The sequence below is a fragment of the Falco peregrinus genome, chromosome 1, assembly GCF_023634155.1.
Source record: "Falco peregrinus isolate bFalPer1 chromosome 1, bFalPer1.pri, whole genome shotgun sequence".
In the NCBI taxonomy this organism is placed as follows: domain Eukaryota; kingdom Metazoa; phylum Chordata; class Aves; order Falconiformes; family Falconidae; genus Falco; species Falco peregrinus.
The window spans coordinates 46845264-46872714 of NC_073721.1; the positions used below are offsets into that span (position 1 = coordinate 46845264).

The 27451-nt window shown below is 52.4% G+C and overlaps 1 protein-coding gene across 3 annotated transcripts; it reads left to right on the plus strand.

Moving 5' to 3' along the window:
• Positions 1-336: 336 nt before the first annotated feature.
• On the plus strand, positions 337-27308 carry TRAF2 (TNF receptor associated factor 2). Of its 3 annotated transcripts, none has more exons than XM_005231246.4 (10): positions 337-951; positions 3332-3552; positions 4177-4255; positions 4619-4717; positions 15064-15135; positions 17380-17454; positions 18172-18531; positions 19481-19658; positions 23119-23267; positions 24034-27308. In XM_005231246.4, exons 2-10 carry the CDS (start codon positions 3365-3367, stop codon positions 24250-24252), a joined length of 1419 nt encoding a protein of 472 aa, XP_005231303.2. In that variant the 5' UTR covers positions 337-951; positions 3332-3364; the 3' UTR covers positions 24253-27308. The 3 variants fall into 3 exon arrangements, with proteins under 3 accessions (XP_005231303.2, XP_055669937.1, XP_027633910.2); XM_055813962.1 differs by lacking the exon at positions 337-951 and adding an exon at positions 2348-2388; XM_027778109.2 differs by lacking the exon at positions 337-951 and adding an exon at positions 2615-2740.
• The last annotated feature ends 143 nt before the right edge of the window (positions 27309-27451 follow it).

Here is a 27451-nt window from a genome sequence, read left to right on the forward strand (position 1 = left end):
CGACGCAGCGGGCGGGACTTCTGGGTCCTCAAGGGAATTCGGCCTAACAGCAATCCGGGCGCGACGTAGTCGCTCGTAATAGGCACGGAAACCTAGCAGTCAGACTGCTCGCTGTCGGATTGGCTGGTGTGCACGCCAGGCTGGAGGCGGGCGGGTGCCCGCTTGTGCATTCTGAGAGGCTGCTCTCTCTGCCAATAACTCGATGCCCAGAGGGGATTGGCTTATGCCACGACACTGTCAGTATAGCTGGCCAATAGCCGCGGCCGGCTGAGCAGAGCTGGGCATGCGCAGTGGTGGTCGTTCACGGTGGGCAGGGCCGCAGTGGCCGCCTCCGTCCGCCCGGCCGAGCTCGGCCGCTGCGCCAGCGTCGGTTCAGGGCCGCCCCCGGGAGCTGCGTGCCCGCTCGGGCGGCAGCCGGCGAGGGGAGGGCGGCGCGGGCCCTTCCCGCCTTCCCCCAGCCTCAGCGCAGGGCCCGGGGGTTCCCGCTCCCCTCGTGTGCGTGGCGGCTGTGGCAGGCCCTTCCCGCCGGCTTGCAGCTGCCGCGGCCCGTTGGCCGGCAAAGCCTCCGGTTTGTGTTCAGTTTCGCAGGAAACCTGCGTAAAGCCGTGGGTGGGAGGCAGGCCCTGCCGCCGGAAGGCAGCAGCGTGCCACCGGCAGGGACGTTCGGCAGTAAGGGCAGGAAAGCCCGGACCTCCCGCTCCCTTATTTCTGAAATACGGGGACGGGAGTGAAACCCTGGGCCGTGTTTCCGTAGGGCCTCCCCGCAGCAAAATGCGGGAGGGGCGGCTGCTCTGCGGGCTGCCGGCGGGCTGGGCATCGCTTGGCACCCGGGTGCCGTGAGAGCGTGGGGCTTCCCCTGCGGAGGTGGGCCTGTGACCCTGACACCGCCCGTGCTCCGCCCGCCGCTGTGGGAGGCGGCAGCTTGGGGACTGGAGGTGGAACGTTGAGGAGGTGCGTGACTATGTGTTACTGTCGTGTTACAGGGCGCTCCGGCAGCTGGGGTGCTGCCACGGTGGGTTTGGTGGGAGCAAGGCCCGTGGGTGACACTCGGGTGGGATGGTGCTGGAGCAGGGCCCGTGGGTCCCATCCTATGGGTGGCATGGGGGCAGGACGGTGCTAAAGCAGGGCCCGTGGGCCCATACCATGGGTGGCACTGGGGCGGGACAGTGCTGGAGCAGGGCCTGTGGGTCCTGTCCCACGGGTGGCGCTGGGGTGGAACAGTGCTGGAGCAGGGCCCGTGGCTCCTGTCCCGCGGGTGGGACGGTGCTGCGGGTTTCCTGTGGCTTTGGGAACGGCATGTCCTGCCCTAGTGCTGCTGCTAGGGTCACGGTCCGTTCAGGAAACTGAACGGTTTTTCTTTGCTCGGTTCCCCCAGCCAGCCAGGAACCGGGCGGCGTAGAGGTTTCACTGTCATTCTCCCGGACAAGTGAGGCAGTGCCGGGAAAAGGGACATTGCCGGGGAGCGAGCGAGGCGGTGCTGGCCTGATACACACGTGGGGGATCCCCTCCGGTCCCCGCGGATCCCCGGAGCCACCTGCCCTGGCCTTGCAGGGAGCTCCTTGCCTCGGGGGGGCCCGGTGCCCCCCGAGCTTGCAGCTTTCCCGCTCTGCACTGCCCTCGCCCCGGGGCTGCCCCGGCTGCCTTACCGGGGTTGTCCCCGGCCTGGTCACCGCCGGTGCTCCCCGGGGAGGGTTTCCCCGGCGCTGGGTGAATTCCCCAGGCGGTGGGAGCGAGACTGCCTGGACCCCGCAGCTCCTGTGGTGTGAGCCCACGTGGGCCGGGGACCCCGAGCAAAACGCCCTGCTGCAGTACCCCCGCACCGGGCCGGTTCCCCTGTGAAAAGCCCCGGGCGGTGACCTCACCGCTGCGTGGCGGGGGGCTGCCCTTTCCCCCGCGGCAGTTGCCTTTTTCTTTGATTAAACTGAAGCCCTGCCCGGTGCCCGGTCCCTCCGGGCAGACGGTGACCATGGCACAGGTAAGCGACCTAGAATGGCCCAAAGCGCTTTAAAGAATCCGTCTGGGGCCAGGGGCTGCTCACCCGGGCCGGCCCGGGTCGGTAACGGGGAGCCTTGGCGGGAGGGCGGCTGCCCCCGCGGGGCGGGGGTCGGGGTGCCCTAGGCCGGGCACCGCTGTCCCTCGGGGACCCCCGCCGGGAGGTGTGAGGCTGGGTGAAGGGGTTCCGGGGGCGGCAGCGGCCTGCGGCCGGGACGTGGAGGTGGCCGGGGACGGGGGTGACGCGAGGGAAGTGGGGTGGAGGGGTGCCGGAGGGGGGCGATGTGGGCGTGGCCGGAGCGGGCGGTGACGGAGGGAGGGGCGGGGCGTGCTACACGTGTCCGGTGGGCGGGGCCTGGCCGCGCTTCCGGTGCGGGGCGCGGAGGGAGGCGGCCGGTGAGTGCGGCGCTGTCCCGGGCCGGGCGGATGGGGAGCGGCGGGGCGGGCAGCCGCGGGCCCGTCCCGGGCTTCGCTCCGCCTTGAGCCTGGCCCGGCCGGGCCGCTCCTCCCCAGGGGGCGGCGGGCCCCGTTCCCCGCGGAGCACGGCTCCCCCCAGGGTGGCGGTGCTGTAGGGAGGCTCCGCCACCGCCTGCCAGCCCGGCAGTTACTCCCGGTGAGGGCGGGGGCTGTAACCGGGGCCGGCGGCGGCGGAGTCCCCGCTAGCGGGGCTGGCAGAGCCCTGCGGGAGCCTGTGCGGCTGCAGGCCCGGGCAGTGCCCGGTGTCCCTCGTGGTCCCCGGGACGTGCCGGTGCGTGCAGCAGCAGCTTGGCGAGCGGCAGGCAGTCTTGATGCAACTAAAAAAAGGGCATTTAAAGGCTGGGCGAACCCCCCCTGGGCCCACGCAGGGGCCACCCGCGACCTAAAACACGAGGAGGGGGCGCGGGGGGGCGAGGGTGCAGCCACAGGACACGCAGGTGGGCGAGGAGGCATCTGCACATCATCCCCTCTGGTCCAAACAAACACATTTTATTCTTTTTCTCCTTTCTGACTCCCTTGTGCCTCTCCAGCCCTTCTTTCCCAGCCCCCCCGGGTGAGACCCTGCTGGGCTTTAGGATGGTTTTTTACCTTGTTTTGGGCCAGAAGCTGTGATTTCAGGGGGTGGGCTGCATTTCGATAAGTTTGGGTGTCTCTTTGTTCTGGATTTAGTTCTAAAATTAGCGGTAAAGTTTCCTTCCCTATTTTTAACAAGGTGAAAGCAAGTTCATGGTTTACATCAGCCCATTTACCTGTGTTGCTGGGTTTTGGGTGCTGGTGTAATATGCTGTGAGTAATGCAGTTTGTGTGGAAAAATTACTCCCATCCAGTTACAATCAAACAGGAAAAATATGTTTATTTTCAGGCTCTGGAGATACAGCCAGTTTTTTTCGTTCACATGGCAGCAGCAAACTCTACTCCACCTGGCTCTTTGGATCTAAACCAGCCTGGGTTTGCAAAGGAGATCCTTGGAACTAAACTGGAGGTCAAATACCTCTGCTCCGATTGCAAGAATATATTGAGGAGGCCGTTTCAAGCTCAGTGTGGACATCGCTACTGTTCCTATTGTCTGAAGAAAATTATAAGGTACCTTTTGTGATTTCAGTCCAAAGACAGAATACTTGAAAAGGTGTTTTCAAGTGAAAAAGGAGAGAAAAGTCTCATTTTCAGGGTCTTCTCAGCAAAGGAGCTGTGTTTTATCGTTGAGATTCAGCATCAGGCCTTCTTTAAGGGCATGTGTAATCTCTGACTTGCTTTTATTGTTCTGAGGGTTGCCTCAGTGTTCCCTTTTCCAGAATCTCCCAGATTGCTTTTGCCGTTCAGGTGGCAATCCGGGTGGATCACCCAACTCCTTCAGTCTTCACCACAGCTACTGAAGGAACTTGCTCCTAAAAGTCATCATATGGATGTCATGCCAAAATATGAGAAATCTAGGCACAAGCTGGCTTCCAGAAAAGTTTCCTTGTGTTTTGTCTCACTCTTGCCTTTAACTGAGGGAAGCTAAATAGAGCTGTTAATCAGGAGAAGAAAAGAAAATTAGCATCAGAAATGGGCATTAAAAATACACATGATCAAAGGCTCAGTGTGGTGTTTTAAAATTAAGAAAATGCTTTCATTTCAGTTACTGAAATGTTAGTTACCAGGAATCACTTTATTGTTAAATCATAGATCGGTCTCTTTGTTTGTTTGATTTATTTTTCTGTCTGATAGTGCTGGACCTCAAAAGTGTGCCAGCTGTATTCAGGAAGGAATATACGAAGAAGGAATTTCTATTCTAGAAACAAGCTCGGTAAGTAAACAATGCATTTTAAAAAATAAAGAAGCTCACAGATGTCATTAGTACCACTTGCAGGTTTTGTTTTAAAACAGATTCTGAGAATCCCTTATTCCTAGGAAATATTTTCATCAGTAGTGAGAATTATGATTCATGTGGTGGACTCCCTGGCTTCTAAAATCCAGGTCATGTTGATATAGTGGTGCCCTACTTAAATGCTGTAATAATGATTTGTTTGCAGTTAGCTCACCTCTGAGGATGTGTGTAGCAACTGGCCTGGGAGAAGTCTTAAGAAAGTCTTAAGGAAGAATTAAGAGACCCAACCAAAACTGCAACCTCTCAGTAATTTTTGTGGTTTGCTTGTTTTTTCCATTTTAGGCTTTCCCGGACAACGCGGCTCGTCGGGAGGTGGAAAGTCTGCCTGCTGTCTGTATTAACAGTGGCTGTACTTGGAAGGGGACTATTAAAGAATACGAGGTAAAGATCAAAGCAAGGCTTTCAAGCTGGAGTCCTTTTTCTTTCTCTCTCTGGTGGTTTTCCATGTCCACCGATGGTGGTAGGAGCTGCCAATTCCCTGGACTTTAATGTAAGCTGGAGATTTCCTGGCTGAGCTAGGTTTGTGTGTCCTGCTGAGGGCACAGGCTGAACTGAAACAATTTCAGATTTGCTTTTGATTGCAGGCACTAAGCACATCCCTTGCATGGTGTGAACCACCCACTCTGTGTCTCCAGCTCCTTTCTGCTGTAAAAGACAAGCAAACTGTCAAGAAATTGTGCTGTGCCATAAAATTATTGTGAAGTTCTCTGCATTACGTGAATCTAAAACCTACTTCAGAGCCCTGAGCTTGGGGAAAGTGGCCTGGCCACCATCTTGTTTCCAGCCAACTGCCCCGACAGCTACCAGGGTGGTAGGACTGGGTGTTGATCCCTGGCTGGCTACCCATGGCTCCGAGCTGTCCTGGGCCATGATACTGCTGGATGGGATGGTTTTTCCACCCCTGCTCTTCTCAAAGAGCCCACCAGCTCTTTAATCCAGGCCTTCATTGTGGCTGTGGGTGTTTGGTCCTTAGCGTGTATACAGCTAACGTGCTTCATAAAAGTGTGTTCTATCCGAGGGTGGCAGTGGACCCCGTGCTTCGCTGTGCTTTCCAACAAGTCAACTCTGTTGTGGCAATTTGCAGTGTTAAAATGCACTGACAGTTAGTAGGGAGTTTATGTTCAACGGTGAAGCTTTGGTGCTCCTGAAGGACAATATTGTCATCCTTCTTGAAATGGAAGAACCACTGTGTGGGGGGCCTGAGATAAGAGGAATAAGTTTTATTTCCCCCTAACACTTGCCCTAGGTAAAGGTTGTAGCCCTGTGGTTCATGGAGATTTGGTAGTGATTGAGATGTGTGTCAGGAAAAGGTTTAACCTGGGTCTGTCTAGGCTAACATTTGGATTATCTTTGCAATGCCACTGCAAGGTGGCAAGAAGGAACAGCTGTGGATCATGCCTGAGTTTTCTGCCTGGCTTGCTGAGCCTGTTAAGAGAGAGGCTTCCCATGCCATCCTGCTCTCTAGAACCTTTCATTTTTTCATGCTAAAAGTTCAGTCCAAAAGGTGAGGGGATGTAGGCTGTCCTGCTGTGAAACCCTCACTTACAGATCTGTAAGTGGCTCGTGGTGTGGATGTATGATTGAGTAAGTGTCAAGCTGAAAGCTTAACACTGATGCAGCACTAAAAGTTTGGGGGTTACATTTCAGGATATGGTGTGTTTTACTGAGGTTCTAGGTTCAAGCTGTGCTGTTGGTGCCTGCAAATTGTTCGACCTATGCTTTGATTTCTGGTGACCAGTGACTAGAAGTCCGATGCCCACTGCAGTGTTCAAATGGTAATTGTCGTGAGTTCATCTCCATTAGACTAAACCAGATTATAGTCAGTGGCTTCCAATGGTATTGATTGTGCTGTAACTGATGGGATCTGAACTTTTTCCCCTGGATTTAAATAAAAAAATCTTAGAGCTCTGGCAGAGCTAAGCACAAATCATCAGATGCTGAAGGTTCTTCCTGTGTGGTCTTACAAGTGTTTGAACACAGGCTTGAGTCCAGCCAGAACTTGCACTAGAAGTTCAAATGGGCAGTGAGCTGTCCTGGGATAAGTCTGCCTTCTTGCAAGGCTGCAGGTGTGTGTGATGCTCCAGGATGTTACACACAACTGTTTAAGAGCATCTGAGTGGATTAAGGCTGTGCCTCTTTTTTTATCTCCACCCAATCTTCAAAAGGTCCTGTTAGGTGTTTTGCTAAAACAGAGTGTGTTTTGTGGCAGAGCGGCTCTGGAGTGCTTGGCCTGCAGGTCTGCGGCGCTGATCCTGACTGTCATGGGTTTTGTTAGTCTTGGGGCAGCGTGTGCAATCACAGGGGAGCAGTGGGGATTTCGAGCAGTGCTAGCTGGCTCATCTCAGGACTGAGCTCACCTCTCATGCCTACCGTGGGGGGCATTCAGTCTAACTGGGGGTAAGGTTATTTTGTGTCCTCTCGGGAAAGCCGATTCTTTCCAGGGAACTGGTGAGAGAAGGCAAGGTCTGGCTTGTGTTCTCTCTCCTCCCAGCTGCCTGCCAAAGAGCTATGGCATTCAACCAGGTTTGGCTGTAGTCATGCAATCGGAGCTTAGGAGATGTTATGTGTGGCTGAGCGATGAAAGGAGGCATCAACCAACCATGTTAGCCCCGAGTCTGTCTCGGTACCGTGCACGTTATGCCCTGCTGTACAGGTAGACTTCTTAGTTTAGTGCCACAAAGTAGAGCTTGCCTCATTGGTACGGTTGCATCTGTAGCCAGCAATGTGTGTAATGTCCTGCAGCAGCTCAGCGCTCCCTCTATGGAAAGTCCCTTGCTGCGCTATTTCCGACAGGACATGGAAAGTCCCTAAGAGCGAATTCATTGTTTGCTGATTTAAAAATTATGTTGTTCGTACTGAGAGAGATTTACTCAGCTGCTATCTACTTACAAATCAAGAGATACTGTCACTTCTGGTTTGTTAATTTTACCAGGGCATGATCAAGGCAAAAAAATATTCTGCAGCTGAAAAACTCTAGCTCTTCAACTTAAAAAATTAATAAAACTGATTTCAGTTTTGCTTTCTATTGGAAACTAAATTTCTAAAATTCAGGTCTCAAAGGGAGATACAAAACTGAAAGTGCAGTCTGCGTGGAGCATGTGAAATATTTAAGTGCTTAGCACATGTCTAGGTTTATAAATGCATTTTTCAGACTTTATAAATATTATAAATATTTAGTGGCATTTGGATAAAGGAATTTGTGGTGGGGCCGGAGGGTTTTTCCTTTTAATCAGTAACCTCTTTTCATGTATAGGTTTCCTGTTGAGTCTGCCTGAATGTGTGCGCAGAAAAGCAGGCTGGGGGCAGGAGTCTTTATATTCAGGTGGAAAGTCTGAGGAGGGTTGCAGAAACTAAAACAAATCCCTTAGAATAAAAGGAAAGACCAGGAAAACTTGCCTTGTGGTATCCAGGTAGAGGGAGTCTGGTCTCTCAGCTCTGGAGCGTTTCCTTACTTGCCTTGCAGTACCTCCAGTTCCCTGTGTCTGTCTTCTGTTTTATCAATGTATCTTCAGTTCTCTTATACTTTTTATTTAATGCTTTTCATACTGCCAGCTCCCTTTCTTTGTCTCCCTGCCCAGGACTGGGATGGGATGAGGGGGCTGCAGATCGGTGCTCACTTGGTCAGCCTTGGCATTCCATTTGTTAACCCAGACAGACATTTGAATTACGCCCTGTTCATCTTGGGAGATACAGAATTATTGGAGACACAAAACAGTGGATTTGTCTGTTTTGGAAATAGAACTACATTTTAAACTTAATCCTGACAGTGGTATTTAAACTAAGTTTGATGGGGACGTTTCTAGGAAAACAGATGAGCTCAGCTAATGAGGATGGGTGGCTGTCATCTGTGGTGATAACCTGTCCTAATCCAAACTGTAGGGGCTGCATTTTCCTTGTAGTTCATTGTCACTTTTGACGACTTGATTTTAATTGAAGCCTGGAAGGCTGTGGAAGGTGCAAAACTCAGAACTTATGTGTTGCTACTGCAAAGCCTGTGGTGTCAGAGAGTATGTCTGCAGCCCCTTCTGGGCTACATTGCTTCTTGGGACTAGGAGGACAAGCTAACTGGGCAGTCCCTTCTTGCCCAGTGTTCCTGCTGGGAGATGCTGGAGAAGCCCTGCTACACCTCGTGTAGAGAAAACTGTCCCCTCTTCAAAAAAGTTGCTGAGTGCCCTGGGCCAGGGGGTCCTCCTGCTTCGTGTGGCTTCACTGTTTCATGCCCCCCCTTTCCAGCTGTATCCCAGGAGTGCCCGACAGGTTTTGGTGGTGATTTTCAGCTTAGGCTGAAAACTTAATCTTCAGGCTTTTTGTGCATAGCTTAGAACGGAGCTGCTGGTCTTTGAAGCTACTTCGCCTAGTTGCCTCCAAAGTGTACTTTGGAGTGTTTTATAGCAGCGTTGGCTGCATGGGATGCAGTGTTTTAAGCGCTGTGGCAAGCACACTTGGAGATGCCATGGCAGTGCGACCAGCCTTCCTTTTAAAATCCAGTCCAGCGTTTACTGTCTTTTTCTGGAGGTTTTGGCATCGAGTTATGGATTGGTGTTGAAGTGCAATTTGCAGCTCGCTCCAGCCTGATCCAGCAGTTTGTCCCAGGACCAGATTACTTTCTTATGCAACAATCTCTGCCTTGCATGTGCAGGTGACCAAAAGGACCTCACGCTTTGGAAAAAGTGATCTGATGCGCCTTTACTTTCTGGAGCTGAGGTCCACAAACAAAACCCAGCTTCCCTTGCAGTCCCTGAAGTATAGGTTGTGTAGCTGGCTGCCCAGACACGAGGCAGTTGTTTCCCAGACACGAGGCAGTTTCCCGTCCAAGCCCGTGGTGGGAGGTAAGCCACGGGGAGTGCCAGAGAGCATGTGTGGGAGGGGGTTGGAAAGCCCCAACTACAGAGGGTCTGCTTTTTGCTTCTGAAAACAGATCAGCCTCCCTGTGGTGGCCCACCTAATTAACAGTCTCGGCATCTGCCCCTTGGAAAATGAAAAGCTGTAAGTCGTGAGCTTTGCAACTGAGGAGAGTGCTGTGTGTCCCTTCCAAGCTGTGATGAAACCCCTCTGTGCGAGCACAGCTTTAGGGGTTGTGGGGCAGCACTTCATGGCCAGGGAGATGTTCCTTGGGCTTCAGGTGTCTGGCAGGAGCCAAAGCCATGGTCACATGCAACTTCTGGAGTACTTCCAACTCTTCGAACAACCTAGAGAAAGCGGGTTTGAAATCAAACCACTCTCCACAGGCTCTCGATTTCTCCAGCATGTGAAAGATACTTATCCTAGTTGTAATATATCTCACTTACCCTTTTCTGGGTGCCAGTGGTGTTGTCAGCCTTGGCCATGCCCACCATCTGCAGCTCACAGAGCCTGGCCGACACCAACACCACCCTTTCTAATGTGAAGGTCAAGTGGACCATTAAGAGGTTTCATCCTAAGGCTGTCCTTTTGGATCTGAAGGATTAAGGTGAAGCTTTGCATGCTGGTGAAAGTACTGCTAGAAGGGAGGGAGATCTCTCCAGGGGCATTGTCTTGGGACCTGGTCAGCATGGGCAGCGCTTTCAGTGTGCTTAGAGCATCTCCCACGGCTAACGACAGTGGTCTACTGTCAGAAATAACTATGGGAGGCAAATTAGATCATTGCTTCGAATGTGCTGGTGCCTGGCATTGTTAGCATGATGGTATGATTGGAGTCCGCTCCCTGGTGGCAGGTTGTTCTTGAGCAGTGACCTCATTAGATGCAAACAGTACATCTTGGGTATTTTTCACGCAACCATGACTGTAACTGTTAATTGTAGCCTGGAAGACCTGTGGAGTTACCTCTGATCACACATTCCCGGTTCCTTTGAACCTCTGTTATGTGTCAACCAGCTGTTTACAGAGACTTTGTATAATCCAGCACCATAATTTTTAATTTCCTTGGCAAGCAGATTTAGTCTCTTTGGTTTTTCAACACAGCTGGCCACATCTGAGATGGGAAGACAGTTGTGTGCGGGCTCCAGCTGGCAGTGGGGCCAGGTCAGGTTCAAACTCAGGCTTATCTAACGTGCTTTGGGGGTCCAACCCTGCTCCATTTTGGACTGGAGTCTCCCTAGGAAAGTAATTTCTCTGGGATGACGGAGGGATTTGGAAAAAGCATCCTGGAGTGTGCTACTACTTTGTGCTCATGTAGTTCAAAATAAACAGGGAGGGAAAGGCAGAGTCTGTTTTAGGAAATGGTAGAAAACCTGCTGCTTGCCTTCAGGTGCTTCTCGTACCCTCAACCTTCTTCAAAACCTGCTCTTGCTTTCACATCTGTCTTCAATGCATGAAATGCTGCTGTGATGTCTCTCTACCAGTAAACCTCAAATCAAATGTTTGTGTAATCAGCCCTAAAAGGGGATGAACAATACCATCAAATGCTGGTAGTAAAAGTTCCCATACTGGCTCTGAAAAGGCGTGAGCGAGGCCCCTGGGAATCCTACCATCTCTTCTGCCAATTTTTGTCCTCAACTCAGATGCCGTGACGTTGGACAGCATTGTAAAGGCTGGTGTGCCATGCCATTGCTGCCATGTGCACGTCCAACTAAAGCCACGAGCAGTTACTTAATCTTTGTTTTTGACACGTTCTTTGGGGTTTAATTATTTGTGATGCCAAGTGAACTTGTTTGGATTTCTGTCATCAGCGTGTCCCAGTGAAGGGAGCAGTTTGTGTCTGGCAGCAGCTGATGTGACAATCTCGGAAAGCTTCCGTTCCTGGTTGGCACTGTGAGTTACAGACTGGCCTCCTGCTTTCCAGCCTCGTCTTGCTGGGCTCCATGCAGTAGTGCAAGGACCATGTGCGTGGTCGCCATGTGCCAGAACCATGCGTGTGGTAGCCCAGCCCACCCATGTTGGGAAAGGTTTGAGCAGGCCTGGCTTAAAACCAGCCTCAGGACTCCCCTGACGAGGAGGAGACACAGCACAGAAGGGCATGTTGACTTCAGAGGAGCAGGACATCCCAAAGTGCCTGCGTTGTGGGCACATTCCCATCTTGGAGGCTCCGGAGCCACTGGGGACCTGGCAGAGGTGCATGAAGCAACTCATGCTTCTTGGCACAAGGGATTCAGGCTCCCTCAAAACCTAGGCAGGCATCTCTTTTGGATGGATGTCTGGACACCCATTTTCAGTGTTTTCTCTACAATTCTGTGGGCCTACCCTTGCAGCTGGGCTAAGATGCCAAAGGAGCCGCGTGCCCGACATGGCAGTGCTGGGGCTGGAGATTGCCAAAGCCCTTCCGCACTCCGGCGTGCCCTGTGCCGCTTCAGCTGGCTTTCCTCTGCTCTCCTGTTAGCTCGCCTTCCTTTTTGTTGCTCCCTTCCTGCTGCCAAGCCCTTCAGCTTTGTCTGTGCTTACGGTTGCTGTTGCCGCACCTGGAGGGGGCTAACTTTCAATGACGACCCTGCAGGAGGCTGTTTGCAGAAGAGCTGTGGTGTGCAGCTCGCACCGAGCCTGCTGTGCTGCGCCTGGTCTCTCTGCCAGCCCTGCCCTTTGCGATCACCTTCCTGCCGGGCTCTGGCAGAGGCATCTCGCAGCAGCTGGTCTGAAGGTTGCTTTTCTCAGCTGCCTGCCTTCCCTCTTCGCTGGAGGAGGGGGCGGTGTGTCACGCTGATGGATTGTCCAGCGCAGTTGCAAGACCTTCATAAAAACAGACTTGATGTTGATAGGGCAGGTTATGAGCAGGGCAGCTGGGCAGCAGGTGCGCCTCCTGCTCTGCCTTCGTGAGATGGGGGTAATAATTTTCAGCAGTGGCCTCTTCTCCCATAGTTCAAGTTTAGCAAAGCCTTGAGAGGCGAAACGGTGATCGGATTAAACTGCAGTTTTCCCTTTTGCCTTACGCTGGCACAGCAGAGCAGGTCATCCTGGCATTCCGTAGGGAACAATCATTTTGTCTTCCAGGGATCAGCAGCTGTTATTAAAATCTGATTTTTCCCCTCTCTGTTCCCGTGCTGTTCTGCATGGCTGCACTGAAATGTGCTGCCCTCGCTGTCGCAGGAGCTGCTGTGCCGGGAGCTGCGCGTTCCTGCTGGCTGGGGATGATCCCAGGAGTGCCCCAGGAGAAACCTCCACTGAAAATCCTGCAAATCACTCTTCTACTTTTCCCAGTATCAAGATAGGAGAGTTATGGTGTGCACACAGGCAGCTCTGTTAGCCAGCAGACCCCCAGGCAAGAGGGCTTTACATCTCTGTTGCAGCCCGTTGGTGGTAGATGCTGGAGGGCTGGGTGGCCACAGTGGGTAAGCCGTGAGCGTCTGCACCCCAGGCAAGTGCTCGTGCGCTGCCCTGGTCCTTCCGAAGGCGGTGGAGGTGTCTGGGTTTCTAGTCTGTCAGGTGGCTTCCCAGGGAATTGCCTGTTCTGATGGCAGCATGTGATGTACAGGCTGCCGCTGGGTTTTCTCGCTGTTTATTTTTAGGGAGTGGAATTGATGTGCGGATCAATCTGCAGTTTTGGTTTTAATTGAGTGGGAAGAGCAAAGTGTTGCTGTGCAGGCTGTTAGCTCTGCCTGGTTTGATTTTCCTGCTCTTGGATGCTGCCGGCTGGCGTGTGCCTCAGTTTGCAGCTGGTGGGGGAGAAGTCAGCGCTGAGGGTAACTGGAGAGTAGCCCTGAAGATAAGAGCCAGACTGTGGTCTTTCAGCTCTGCTTTAATGTTTTTGTTGCTGTCCACTGTCTCTGACCCCCATCTGACTTATGTCCATGACAGGTTCATTCTGGGAGGGTGACTCTGCTCTCCCCGAGCCCCGTTCACAGTGATGGCTTCCCAAATCCGCCTGAAACGTTCGCAGCAAAGGCCTGGATGTCAGAGGTGCTTGTCCCTGCTGCAGAAGCTCACCGATGTGGGTTTGGGAAAGATGTAAACAGGAGGATTGCCCCATTCCTGGGGGAGTGGAGTGTGGCAGATCAGACCTGAATGCCAGCCTCTTTGGCTCCAGGGTGGGGTGGATTTCTTCCAGCAGCGATACTATCCATCTCTGTTTAAACACCCGTGTAGGGGGGGAAGGAACAGGGGATTCCAGAAGAGCCCAGAACTGTTCATACAGAAACATTGTTCATACAGAAACATTTGTCTAGAGGCTTGGATCTGTGCTGGTTAAAGCTAATGCTTCTGGGTGTCTTTAACATTCACATACCGACTAGTTGCACTTCAGCTTAGCTGTGTAGAGCTGGTTTCCCTTCTCGTGCTGCAAGTTGGGCACGCTTTGCAGGGCCGCCTGTGTCTTGGATGTTGTATTGCAGTGCAGCATGGAGCCAGGATGAGAGATAAGTGCTGGGAGGCGGGGAGTGCGGAGGGGGTGGTAGTTTCATGCCTAGCACGTTGGCACAAGAGAACATAAGTTTTAAATACTCCTTTTTAAAATAAGTTGTCTCTACAGTGAAGTTTCCTTCCTACAGCCAGACCGTCTGTTCTCATGCCAGCATTTTGTGGGTCGTGAGGAAGATGCTATCTGGTGTTTCTAGAACATGAGAGCAGTAGGTGGGTAGAAGAAAGGGTTCAGCCCCTCTGAGCAAGTGGGATGAAGGCAGGCAGTCTGCCTCCTCCACCTGCTCCACAGGCAGAGGTGTGTTTGTGCAGGCAGCACTGCCCAGCTGAGCTGCACAACCTGGCTGGTCCGGTCACCTTTCCAGGGGCAGTGCAGCGAGGGTGTGAGTCTAGTTACTCATTTAAAGTATAAAAAGGAGAGAGTAACTAAGAAGCCAAAGCTGAGCCGCTAATGGGTTTCACTTTCCAGTTTCTGATGTGGTAACAGTGTTTAAGTTTGTGCATGTTCCCCCACCCCCCCAAGACAGTAACTTCTTTTAATAAAGAATAAATGTGACCAAGTTTTCAAAGCATCTGGTTTCAGATGACTGATTTATAAATGCTTCTGTGTTGTTTTTTTTGGTTGTTTGTTTGTTTTTTCCTGTTACTACCATGGCAGGATACTTCAGTGCACTTATCTTTTAATCTGAATTTTGAGCTGCATATTCATGGCATTTGCAGTGCCTTGTTTCAGCTGGTTGTTGTGTAAAGAGAAAGTTTAAGCAGTGTGGAAATGACACGGAAAGCAGAGGCACTGCTAGCATTCTAGCTTTCCCAATTTAGCTGGTATCACTGGCCCTGGTATCTGCTGAGGAGAGAGTATCACATTGCCCTTACAGTTTGTTCAGCTCCTCTGGCCGCCAAACAAGCTGCGTGTGCTCTTGCTGCAGGGGTAGGGGCTTGTGTGCATATATTAAATAGAACAGTTTTGAAATATTTTTCTTTCTGGTTGAAAAATGGGTTTCTGATTCAAATGTGAAGACACTACTGGACAGCTCAGCCCAGCGTGTGATGAGTAGGCTGTGGGTTCATACTTCAGCTGACTGATAACCATTACTGTGGAAAAATTAAACAAATTATCTTGCTGAGGTAGTGGCTGGCTTCACTCAGCCTGCCTGAATATGTGTTTTCCTGGCAGAGCTGTAAATGGAGCTTCCTGTTGAGTTACCTTGTCCGTCAATAATTTGGTATTTTTAAAGGTATTATAGCAGCTTTTAAATTGAGGCTGAGACTACACAGGCACCCAAAATTCTGGTAGACTGGAGATTGCACCAGTGAGTCAGCATGCAGAGTTACCAGCACAACCAAGATTTGAGCGTAGCTCTTCTGTGCTAAAGTATAAAACTACCCCTGTTGAATTTACTTACATAACCTCATTGGAGCTTTTGTTTAGAGGACCAAATATTCTCCTGTTGATTCTTTTACAGGCTCATGACGAAGTCTGCCCCGAATTTCCGCTAACTTGCGAAGGCTGTGGGAGGAAGATCCCAAGGGAGAAGGTATCCATCCAGCTGTCGGTGACCGTGTGCTGTGGTGGTGTTTGGCATCCTGCTGGGCTGACACAGTGTCGTGGTTTAACCCCAGCTGGCAACTCAGCCCCACGCAGCTGCTCACTCATTCCCCCCACACTGGGATGGGGGAGAGAATCAGAAGGGTTAGAGTGAGAAAACTCATGGGTTGAGAAAAAGACAGTTTAATAGGTAAACAAAAGCTGTGCACACAAGCAAAGGAAAACGAGGAATTAATTTACTACTGTCCATGGGCAGTCTGGTGTTCAGCTGTCCCCAGGACAGCAGGGCTCCATCATGCGTAATGGTGACTTGGGGAAAACAAATGCCATCACTCTGAACATCCCCCCCCTTCCTCCTCCTTCCCCCAGCTTTATATTCTGTATGGAATATCCCTTTGGCTGGTTCAGATCAGCTGTCCTGGCTGTGTCCCCTCCCAGTTTCTTGTGCCCCTCCAGCCCTCTCGCTGGCAGGGCCTGGGGAACTGAAAAGTCCTTGACTTAGTATAAGCGTTAATTAACAACAACTGAAAACATCAGTATATTACCAGCTCACACCAAATCCAAAACACAGCACTGCACCCACTGCTAACAAGAAAATTAACTCGGCTGGAAGCAGGGCGCACTGGCATTCGTGGAGCAGGGAGGAAAACCAAGACCATTAGAAAGTGGAGCGGGGAAGACAAGTGGCATCCATTAGTAGAGCTGTGACCTTTCCATAAGCCTCAAACTACTGGTCGGGTGTGAGTGAATGTGACTCATCAGCACTTGTAGTTTTGTGTTAGTGCCGCCAACGCCACCTCGCTTTGAGCGCTGTGTTTGCCGTGCTTGTGTGCAGGGCCTCCATGGGAAAAGCATGCTCATGGGTTGAAAGGGTACTGGAAGGGGAGCCCTTCTCCAGTTAAATGAATTTATTTCTAATTAATCATGTAATGGAATCTATGTCTATGGGGTCTCTATGCTGCTGGCTCCTGGATCAAGGCTCAAAAGTCTGAAAATCAAAGTTGTGGGAAACATTTTCAAAAAGCGCATTCATCTGAAACCAGCCTGCCTGCTATGGGCACATACTTTTAGTAGGACTGCACAAGGTCCTTGTAGCAGGGCAGGGGGACAGAAGCATCAAAAAGATGAGCAGAGAGTTCTTCTAAACAAGCAGTGTAATGAAGGACTTTGTGCTGGGGTCTTGGGATACAGATCTGCTTGTCTGCAGGCTGAAGCAGAGGCTGGGTTTGTACAATTGCCATAAGTGAGCTACCTTTTGTTTAAATACCAACTCCCTCTTTTATCTCTCTCAACTTTTTGTTGATTAGCTGCAGCCCTTGTAGCTCTGAGTAACCTGACTCATTAAGCAAGCCAGATGGATCTAGAAGCTTTTAAAAAAAGTGGTTTAAGAACAGTTTTCATCGACATCTGTTGTAGCAGATGTAGGTGTTCAATGTGGGATATGGTCGTTGTTCAGAACAGACCACTGATATCTGATGATGAGAGGTATATCAAACCCAAGCTGATAACGTGCCAGGGCTTGTTAGCATTAATCATGCACTGTGTGGGAACCCAAACGAAGGCGGCTGGGGGTTTAGTGGCACTTCTCTATAGAAATATCCACTGTAGTGGCCTCAGTTCCTCACGGCAGCCGCCAGACGAGAGGTGGTGGAGGTGTGGCGTCCTTCAGCTCCCAGCGAGGGGCGGCTGGGCCCAGCAGAGCATCTTCCCTTGCACAGGTGGGCCTGCAGTAGTTGCTGTAAAGGCTCAGGCAGGACCACCGGGAAGCTTTTTGTTCCCAAATTTATAATGCTTAGCTGGAAGTAAAAATACCAAGCTGTGGCATGTCCCGACCAGGGGAAGCAGCATCCCTGGAATTAAGTGGCTGGCTGTTTCACAGGGTTGTTCCTTTGCCTCCCCTTCCGCTGCCCTCAGTGTAGCTTCTTGTGCAGCATCCGTGATGTGTACCTGTGCTGGCTGCTTTTTCTTTCTTACATATGCAGGTGAGAAGTGAGACCTCGTAGCCATCGAAAGAAAGAGAAATAAAACTTCCTTCCAGGTGTCAGTGCTATATTTATATTGCACCTACCTAATGGTAGGCAGGGTCCAGGTTTAACCGTGCCCTTTGGCAGCTGGGGATCAGCAGTGCCTTGGGTGTTCTTGAGATAGTCTTCAGTTTCATAGACATCAGTGAGATGGAAAGGGAGCTACCCAGGGACGTGTAAGATCTAACATTGCCTGCCTTCCTTTCCAGTTTCGGGACCATGTGAAGTCTTGTGGGAGATCAAAAGTGCCTTGCAGATTTGAGGTTGTCGGATGTGCTGAGGTGGTAAGGGCTCGTCTGTTGATGTTTCTTGTGGGACTTGTGCTCAGTTCCAGTGTTGGAGTTAACCTGCAAACTGCTGTCACCCAAACTGTTATAGATGTTTGTGTTGGGATATTTGACCAAAGTGGTGCTTCAAACCCTTTGCAAATGGAGCTTTAACATCATCTGCTGTCCAGAGTTTGGGTATCCAGAGAATGAACTTAATGTGGAAGGAAACCTTCTCCGTCTTGAGGAACATGCTGAGTGCTTTGAGGAGCTGGTGGTTATGCTGCCTTCAGCTGTAAGCACAGAACCGGGGCCAGGCCAGATTTCTCCACGTGACTTAAGTTTTCCCAGCTCCTACTGGTGATGTTCGTGTAAATTTCCTCCTTGGGAGGATTGTGAGAGGTTTTGTCCTTTGGTGCTATTAAATACGTCTGACGGAGCCTTTCTGGGAAGTAACGGAGGAAGACAGAGTACAACGCTGTGTGCAGCTGGGGAAGTGTTAAGCATCTTTCATTGTATGTGATTTGCAGCATTTCTAAAACAAAACAAAAACCACCGCCACCACCCCCAAAATGTGTTGTGTTTTGTTTTGTTTTTTTTAACTATCTTTCTTTTGGTTTTTCCCCTTTATAATTTAAAGCCAACATTGTGACCTCAAGAGGAGAAATTTGTTCTGTGGATGGTGACAGCGTAGATTGAGCTTGCTGAATGGGGGATGTATTTCTCTTCCTGCAGGTGGAAAATGCAAAGCTACTAGAACACGAAAGCAAGTGTTTGGCTGAGCATCTCTACATGCTACTGAGTTTTGTGCTGAGCCTCAAGGCTGGATCTGGAGACCTAAAGCCCCTTCCTGCTCTTTCCTCATCACAAAACAGCTCCCCACTACTGGCAGCAAACTCTCTGTGCTCAGAGTCGGAGCTCTCCAGGTCCCTGGAGCTCTTGGGAAGATGTGAGGCCCTTGAGAGGAAAACAGTGACCTTTGAGAACATTGTCTGTGTGCTCAATCGGGAGGTGGAAAGAGTGTCTCTAACAGCCGAAGCCTACAGTCGGCAACATCGCCTAGACCAGGAGAAAATTGAAACACTGAGTAACAAGGTGCGTAGCCACTGACTTGGGCTTTCTAGCGCTCTGAGCAGACTTTTTTTTTTTTTTTTTTTTTTCAGTTTCCTTTCCATGTTATTAGCTTCACCACCTAGCCCTGAAACTCCACAAATCTGAAGGCAGCACTAAAATATTGTTTGTGCCTGTGCCCAACCCTCAAAGCTTCCTGGAAAAGATGGGAATTAAACTGACATGCATTAAGCGTTCGGATCTCTGCTAGTAATCATTACGCAGACACAGAGATGTTGTTCCCTGGTCAAGTTTTCCAACAAGAGACACAGCACCCAGCATTGCACTGGACCCCTCTGAATCTGTGGGGCTGCTCACCTTCCAGACCTTTCAAAAGGAGCATAAGCACTGATGCTGTGCTGCAGCGTTGTGCCAGGCAGGGTCCGGAGGTGTGAAGAAGCTGCCCCCACCAGTATGCTCCAGCGTGGTCTCCGCAGAGTGCTGCCAGTGTGTCGTGGCAGCTGGGAGCTGTGCCGTTTGCAGCGGGTACCTGTGTGCCAAAACTGGCGTGACCCCATGTTAGCTGGCAGCGATTAAGGCTCTGGTTGGTGGGGTGTAGGTTCTGTTTCTCACTTAGTTTTGTCACAATGCTGAGATTGTTTGGGGTTTTTTTGTCCCCCCATCCTCACTTCTTGTGCTGCTAGTGTAATGGAGCTGCTCACTGGGAGGATTTTTCCATTCACTGTGGGAAAGTTTCCAGCTCAAGCACTGAGTTGTATTGATGTATCTTCTCCAGAATGACAAGGTTCAAAGGGAAGCTTCAATGAATTGGCTTACGATGCTAAATTTCTCCCTGCCATGATCCCCTGTCAATTCTGAAGAAGTCTCTCACTAAAGGGTCGTCCGGGAGGGGATGCTGGTGTCTGCTGGCTTTCTTGGGTCTCACACCAGTACGTGTTTCTAACCAGGCTGCACCGTGTATCCCACTGAGCAGGTCCGGCAGCTGGAAAGGAGCATTGGGCTCAAAGATCTGGCCATGGCTGAGATGGAGGAAAAGATCCGCAACATGGAAGCTTCCACCTACGATGGTGTTTTCATCTGGAAGATAACAGAATTTGCCAGGAAGCGTCAGGAGGCGATAACAGGCCGCTCTCCTGCGATCTTCTCTCCAGGTTATTGCCTGCAAAATTGCAAAAGCCTTTTACATCTCAGTTGGGTGTGGGATTTGTAGCGGTGTCCTTAGGGGAGATGCTGGCCATTCAGATGTACCTCTGTTCTGCCCCCCTTTCTCTGCGGAGCCTGAACCACTTTGGGGTTTTTTTAGCATTGGGCTAAATGAAACTGATGGTGAAAGGCGTGGGTTTATGATTGCAGAAGACCTTTTTTTAATTTCTCATGATGGAGGATGCAGCCCTCTTAGCTTTGGAATACCCCTGCATAACCCTTCAGTTATATACTCAAGAGACCATAAAACCAGCAATGAAGAGGTTAAGGAAGGGAGTAAACGTATATTAGAGCCCCAGAAATACATTTTAGTGCCTAAAGCATGACAGTGCAAGAGACGTCGCCTAAATAAAGCCCGAAACCATGGCTAGGGAAGTGCTTGAATATCTGTTAGAGGAAGGGGCTCTCCTCGCAGAACTGCCCCAGCCCAGCACTGTTCCTCCTGTTCTTAAAAAAGAAAAACTTGGATAGTGAGCAGTAGGTTGTGATCTGGCTTGTTTGCTTACAAATGCGCTTCCCAGGCTTGCAGCTGTAAGGTGAAAACATCTCTTCACGCAATTTCATTGCTCGGTGGGGAGCTTGCCTTGCAACCAAATGGTTGAGGAGGGGAGTCTGTGTTTGCCTGAGCAGGAATCGCTTAGATCTAAGTGTGCTGCAAAGCTTTTTCAAGATGCCCAGAGCTGGATGCAAACATCAAGCATGTACCTTGCACCTGCTTCCTGGTGCTGAGAAAAAGCAGACTGTGGCTGGGCCATGAGATGAAAGCAATTGAATTTTTAAAACTACTTTAAATTCCATTTTCTGGATGAAGGCCATTCAGAGTCCTTTTCTCTTGAATATACATAACTGAAAGAAAAAAGGTTCCCCTTCTTGAGAGAAACTAAACTGCTACTGAAACTGCACGTGCAATTAGCATTTCCTTTTAAAAGTCAGCAGGAGCCGTGGAAAACCCCTGCTCTTTATCCGCTTCGGAAAGGGCAGCACTTCCTTCCCTTTCCCAAAGCCAATGAGTCTGCTTCAAATCTACTTTGGTTGAATTAGAGGGCCTTGATTCTTGCATCCTGTCCATCTGCACTGTGCTGGAGGGCTGCTTGGCCTGAACATCTCCAGAGGCTGTGGTTTGGGGGCAGATGCTGGACGGATGCAGCCGTGGGCATCCCGGCTGGCTGTGCCCAGCTCAGGGGTTCCTCGGGTCCCTCCATGAGCTGATGCCACCTGAGGGTCCTCACAGAGGGGCGAGATGTGTGTATCAGAGTCAGCCCAAGGGAGGGAAAGGGATGGAACCTCTCCAAATGCAAGAGGCGTCGTCTGTGCAGATATTTGTTGGCTGTTCTCTGAATGCAGTTCCTCCCAGAACTGCAGCTTGTGGTTGCTGGTGCCTCCTCCTCCTCCTCCATGCTCTGTGCTGGCTGGTCTCCATCCCACACCTGGCAGCAAAGGCAGGGCTCAGGGCTTTTATAAACTGTTTCATCAAAGGAAAAACTCCTTTGTGGGCCACCAGACTGTTCTGTGTTGCTGGTTGGTCTCTGTAATCTGCTAATGAAAATCTCGTATGTGGCTGGATGGATTGGAATATGAGGGTTGCTTCTGCCTAACACCAGGACTGCTTCTGGAAAAGGCAGGACTTTTTTTTTTTGTTTTTTTTCTTCCCTTCCTTCCTTTTTTTCTTTATCTTTCAAGTACAAAGTGCAAGGTCTTGTTTTCTACGGTCGTCGACTGTGTCGTTTAGACAGAGATCCTTATTCCTGGTGCTGCTTTAGCTGAGAAAGTTGGGCTGAGAAACAAATATTTCTCGTGGAGCTGCATGGTTTTTATCTTGGAAAGTGAAGCAAATAGACTGGTGCTGTTCAGTCTGGGAAGGAGACAGCTGAGAGGAGAGGTCTAGGTTGTGAATGGGATGAAAAAGGGAAATGAGTATAATTGTTTGTTTTGCATTTAAATATAAAGGCAAGGAAATACCAAATGAAATCACTCTTAAATGAGAAGGAAGTAGAGTTACCACTTGCTTGCGTTGTGAGGACACAAGGATTGCGACAGGATATTGCAAAGGGCAAGATCATAAGAGTTCAAAAAGGCAAATCCGCACAGGGAAGGTTTGTTGGGGCATGAACTGGGACAGTCCGAAGCGAAGCTCCTGCTGGGAAGCCATCTGCTGCTGGCTGTCAGATGCTGGGGGGGCAGCTTGCTGGGCTCTTGCTTTGCTTTTGATCTGCTTTGCCTTTGCTCGGGCCAGTGGGAAGCAGGATGCCCGGTTCACTGCTTTGAGCTGGTGGTGCGGTGTGTAAGGTGTTTAGCACTGGCTGCCTGGTTCCTTTTCCTGGGTACTCCTACCACTCTGGGGCCATCCTTCCTCCAGTTCCCTGCCTGGTTTTACATTCACAGGGTTACAGGAGTGCTGAGAATCCTCAGGTGGGCAGGGAGGATATGCTGCTTAGACTAGCAAAGCGTGGCATCTGCCCGGAAAGCCTTTGGGTGAAGCAGGTGGAGGGGAAGGACTAGAGGAAATGAGTTGGGGAGAGCCAGGAGAGAAGCAGTGACCAAGCCCTGATGTCCTCAGCCTGTGGAAGTGCACAGTATCTCTGCTATTGCTGGGTGGCCTGTTCCTAAAAGTGCACTGAGTTCTGCAGTAAAATGCTGTCTCTGATATCCTGCCCTGTGCCCTGAGGCTTCTGAGCCTCACCAGACCTGAGGCACGTAGGGCTGTGCCGCTGTGAGAGGGTGGTTTGCAGCAGGTCCCTTTCCACGATGTATTTCTGTGGCCCCGCGTGGGTCTGGTGTCACAACATGGGCATTCCCAGAATTGCTGGAGGAGAAAGCCTGAGATCCCGGAGCCTGTGCCCACACCGTGGAGTGGCTGGGTTCCTAACAGGAGGCTGAAGCTCACTTGCTTAAACCTCTGCCCCCATCAGAGGCAGCCACTTTACAAAGGGGGCGCAGCGAGTACTAGGGGTGGTCTACCCCCAGTCAGGGTTTTTCTGGGGTGGTTTTGTTCTTGCTCGTCAGCATCATTGCCATGAACTGCCGCTCCTTTAGCAGTCCTGTGCGGTCTGCAGGAGGACGCAGTGGGAATCGCAGAGCTCCGGCTTTGGGCTCCGCCTGCGGTGGCGGCTGGGGAGAGCCCGAGGGGCTGGAGGTGCCCTGCCCTGTGCCACAGCGCTCTGCGGCTCAGCTAGACCAGGGGCTTGTGACTGCCTGACCTTGGGCTGTCTCCAGGCCAGTCCAAGATGGCATCTGACTGTACCTGGTAGCTTTCCAGACCACCTCCACGGTGCAGGTATTTTAAGACCCAGACCTGGCTTCTTCCAGAATCCAAACTTTCTAAGAGTCTTCAGAGTTCAAAGGAACCTGCTGGTGCCAGGCTTTGCTGGGTTTGATACTCACTGTGTCTGTTTTACAACTCTGTGACAGCTTTCTACACAAGCAAGTACGGCTACAAGATGTGTCTGCGCGTTTACCTGAACGGGGATGGCACCGGGCGTGGGACCCATCTGTCCTTGTTCTTTGTGGTGATGAAAGGGCCCAACGATGCGCTTCTGCGATGGCCCTTCAACCAGAAGGTAGGTTTGGGACAAAGCCCGCTCTGCCCAGCAACCTGCCTCTCTAGTTTTGCACCCACTTGAGCTTCTAGACACCGTTGGTCTGGGCTACTTAGCAAGCAGAAGGAAGGACTTGGATATGTCGTCAGCGCTGGGGATTCCCCAGTCGTGTTGAAAGCACCGAGTGTGCTGCAGGGCAGGGGCGTGAAATGGCAGAGGGTGCAAGCGGGGAGCAGCAGCGTGTTGGGAAGGCGAGCAAAGCCTCTGCATGAATGGTGAGGGAAGGGGGTTGTGGCCTCGGTACCTGGGGTGCAGCTGATGCTCGCTCGGCATCAGAAGCTCAGATTGCCGTTCCTAGACATTGCAGGTTTGCAGGATGCTTCGAGGCTGAGCGGGCGAAGCACTGATGCAGAGGGGCTGCCTTCTTGTGCAGGAGGACCTTGCTACTCTGTGCCGTAGTGAAATACCTGCATGGGGTATTGGCGTTGGAGCAAGTGCCACACCGGCCACTTGCAGGTTTTCAGTGTCAGCCTGACAGCCCTGCGCTGCCACACAGAAGTTTCCAGTGACAGGGCAGGATGTGGGAAGGTTTCTGCAGAATGTCACCAAGGTGATGTTGTCTGCTGACCCTGCTTACAGGCATTTCTCAGATTTGTAGGCGTGTGGCATGGCTACGGCTGCATTGGCACTTGCGTGTTTCGTGGGCTTCAGATGAGCAGGGCACCAGGCCGGGTTTCCATGTGCTTCTTATTCAGCCGCTCTCCTGTATTTTCACACTTCCCCACAGGTAACCCTGATGCTCCTGGATCAGAACAACCGGGAGCACATTATCGATGCCTTCCGACCTGACGTGACATCCTCCTCCTTCCAGCGACCCATCACGGAAATGAACATTGCCAGCGGCTGCCCGCTGTTCTGCCCCGTCTCTGTGATGGAAGCCAAGAACTCCTACGTGCGTGATGACGCCATCTTTATTAAAGCCATCGTTGATCTCACGGGCCTCTAACCCTCCTCACCTCCAGGAGCAGTGAACGCAGAGCCAGCCCCGAGTGGGGCACCCCCCTCTTGTGCTGCACTTCAGGCAGGTCTCGGAGCGAGGAGGGGGCAGAAAGGGGAAAGGGAAAAGCCCTTCCCAAAAAGGGACCTTCACTCCGAGTGGAAACGAGGTGTCTGACGGGAACCCTCTTCCCTGGTGTCAGAGAGACCTTCCCTGAGCAGAGGTTTGGGTGGATGATCCCAGTCTGCAGGGTACAAGAAGATCTCCTGCAGGAACTTGGGTGTCTGAACTGCTGCTGTCTGGGCTCCCAGTGGAAACCAGTGCAGCTCTTGCTCTACTTGGCTTAGTGCACATCCACAGTGCTTTGTAGTAAAACAAGGGTTTGGCCTGCTGGAGCACCACCTTGTGTGGATGTTTGGCTCAGTCATCTAGGATTTTCTTCAGAGATCTCCATATTCCTGGAAGTTTTGTGTGCTGCTGGCTGGTCTGTGCCTTGGTGGACAGGAAGGGTGTGTGGCGGACTTGGTGCAAGCCAGGCGAGAATGGTGCTAACTGGTTTGCTGCTGTTTTGATTCTGTCAGTGTCTTCAGTGAGGGGTGCTGAGCTGAGCTGCGTGGCAGGTGGGGGAGCAGTACCTCAAGTCTGGCTCTCGCTGTGTGTTTGATGGGTGCTGGGAGTGCAGGATGGGGCAGGCAGCGCCTGTAAGGGAGTGTGGGACAGCACCGGGGATGCCCGTAGCGAAAGAGAAGCGAATCTCCCCTGGAGACTGCCCGTCCTGTCCCAGGAGAGGAGGGTGACACGGGGCTCCGTGCAGCACAGCAGCCTCCCACACCCTGCGAACCCCAGGTGGATTTTTAGCCAGGCCCTCCCATGCTTGCAGCTGAGCAGCTGTGGGCAGGGTGGTGGCAGCTGGAAGCTGACTTTACTCACACACAGGTGCTCTGAGCTGGCTTTTGTCCCTGTCACAGGGCAGCTGGCACACCAGCCTTCCTGGGGTCCTGTACAGCTGCAGCTCCACTGCTGCCATCCCTCCCCACAGGCACTCACGGCTGCGGCACTGATGGATGTGGCACATCTTGTCTGCCCAGGTAGTGGGCAGCTGCTGGCCAGCTCCTGCTGTCACCTACCCGCAGCAGCTTTCTGCTGTCCTCCCCTCAGCTCTGGGGCATGCTCTCTGCTCCTCACTGAGCCTGCAGCCACCGGGGTAGGACCTGAAGTGGGTGGAGAAGTCCCCAAGTGAAGCTTGCCGTCTCCTTTCTGTCCCGGGGTTCCTGGCACCTTTCCCTTCAGACAGCAAGTGTTTGGCACCCAGGAGAAGGTCGTTGTGGAAGAGAAGCCATGGCCATGTCCCTGAGCTGGGGCTGGCTGGTCCCTCTGGGGCTGTTTTGTTGGGGCTGTGAGTAGCTCCGGCTGGGCAGTTAGCCAGGCTGGGCTCTGCAGGCTGTGCTGCCTTCTCTGCCTGTGCTTCCCACCCCTGTGTCAGCATCTGAACGTGCCCCAGGCCGCTGTGTTGGTCACCAGAGCCAGCTGCTGACCTCGCCTTCAATGATAGTGCAGGACCCATCCTCCCATGCTCCTCCTCTGGGCAGGAGGGCTGGCTACCACTTGCTCGTGGGCACAGGAGACGTGAGGCTGTGGTAGGGGAAAGCCCAAAGCCTGATGGATGCAGAGCCCGTCCTCGTGGTCCGCTTCCACCTCTGCTCTGGCATGGCTGCACGGTGGGGCTGTCGGGGAGATGGCCTGGGCCACCCTGCCAGGTCTGGCTGTCCCCTGCTCCTGGGGTGGTTTGGAGCATCCCTGGTGCCTTGCCTGGCATCCTTCTCCATCCTGGTGCGCGGCTGAGCGGGACCCTGACCCAGGCTACACCTGCACCCCAGGGCTGTGTGTGGGCTGGGGGCGCTCCCTGTGGATGGGTGCTGGAGGAACCTCCAGGTCCCCGTTGGAAGTCTCCCTGTGGATCTTGCCATACCGGTTGTGTGGGAAGGGCAGGGCAGGCTGTGGCATGGGTCAGCGCAGCCGCACAGTGGGCTGTGAAACCTCCTGGCACAGCTGCTGTGACTGAAAAGGTGAGGGCTGTGGTACAGGCAGGGCTGGGCAGCTGCCTGCACCCTGCCCTGCTGCCACTGTCCCCTCAGCTCTTCCCAGAGGTGGGAGAGGGGTGCCAGGACCCTTCCTTTGTGCAAACCCCCTTCCAGCCTGGCCCGAGGGATGGATCAAGCCCCGTCTTGCCCCTCTCACCCCACTCTCACCCTGTTGCCTTAGGAAGGAAAAAGCCCAGCAAAGCCTGAGAGCTGTGCTCCCACCCACAGCAGCTCAGCATGGAAAGGCCTAGAAGGGGGAGGAAAATCAGCTCTGCTCATTTGGGGGCTGGGATTAATGTATTATTTGGGGGGGGCAGGGAAGCTTGGTCTGAGCTGTGTGAATGTCTTTGCTCTTGGGGTGCTGGACACCAGTGCCTGCAGCAGGTGACTGGCCCTGTAGTGCCGGGGATACCTGTGGGGATGTTGGCTCAGCTTGACGGGGGTGGGGGGCGAAGGGTCTGGCCTGCTGTCAGGGGGTGGGTGCTGGTCCTCCTGCCCCAGCAGGTGCCTGCAAGCTCAGTGGGAGGGTCTGTGCTGTGAGCAGAGAGCAGGCTGACCACTTCCAGCTTGTGGATGGACACAGGGGCGTTGGAGAGGGGTACAGCACGGCAGGTTGAGCCCCCCCTGACAGAAGCTTTTACTTACCGCAGCGTTGCCCTTCCCTCACCATGTGGGTGAAGAGATGCAGGGCTGGTGCTGACAACAATCCTTTTTTCATTTGTTTAGCAGCTCTGGAGCTTGCAGTGGTAACTGTAGTACTTGTCCCTTGCTGCAGGCAGGGGTATGGTACCTTCCTGGGCACAGCTCTGCCAGCCTGGCTGGCACAGGGACAGACACGGCACAAGCCACTGCTGGATTGCTGTGTTTTTTCCTTTCTTTCCACAGCTATCAGAGAACACCCATCTCAGCCTGGCACTGTGAAGTAAGTTTTCCTTGAGGATGTAGTACAGTCAAAACCACTAATAAAAACCTGTTTGAAGAGCATTGTTGTATAATCCTTGGGACACCAGGGCTGCAGCACTGCACGGGGCAGAAGAGGAGCAGTTGCAGGATCACCTTGGGGCAGGGGGTTATTTCTGTGCTGGGAGCTTTCCCCAGCTGCTGCCCTCCACCTGCCCACCCCACAC

What these genes read in the sequence shown, in the direction of transcription:
- TRAF2 (XM_005231246.4), top strand. Translation starts at nt 3,365, where the DNA reads ATGGCAGCAGCAAACTCTACTCCACCTGGCTCTTTGGATCTAAACCAG. An exon ending in GGAAGATCCCAAGGGAGAAG is followed by an intron (nt 15,136 to 17,379) that starts GTATCCATCCAG and finishes CTTCCTTTCCAG; the next exon opens with TTTCGGGACCATGTGAAGTC. An exon ending in TTGTCGGATGTGCTGAGGTG is followed by an intron (nt 17,455 to 18,171) that starts GTAAGGGCTCGT and finishes CTCTTCCTGCAG; the next exon opens with GTGGAAAATGCAAAGCTACT.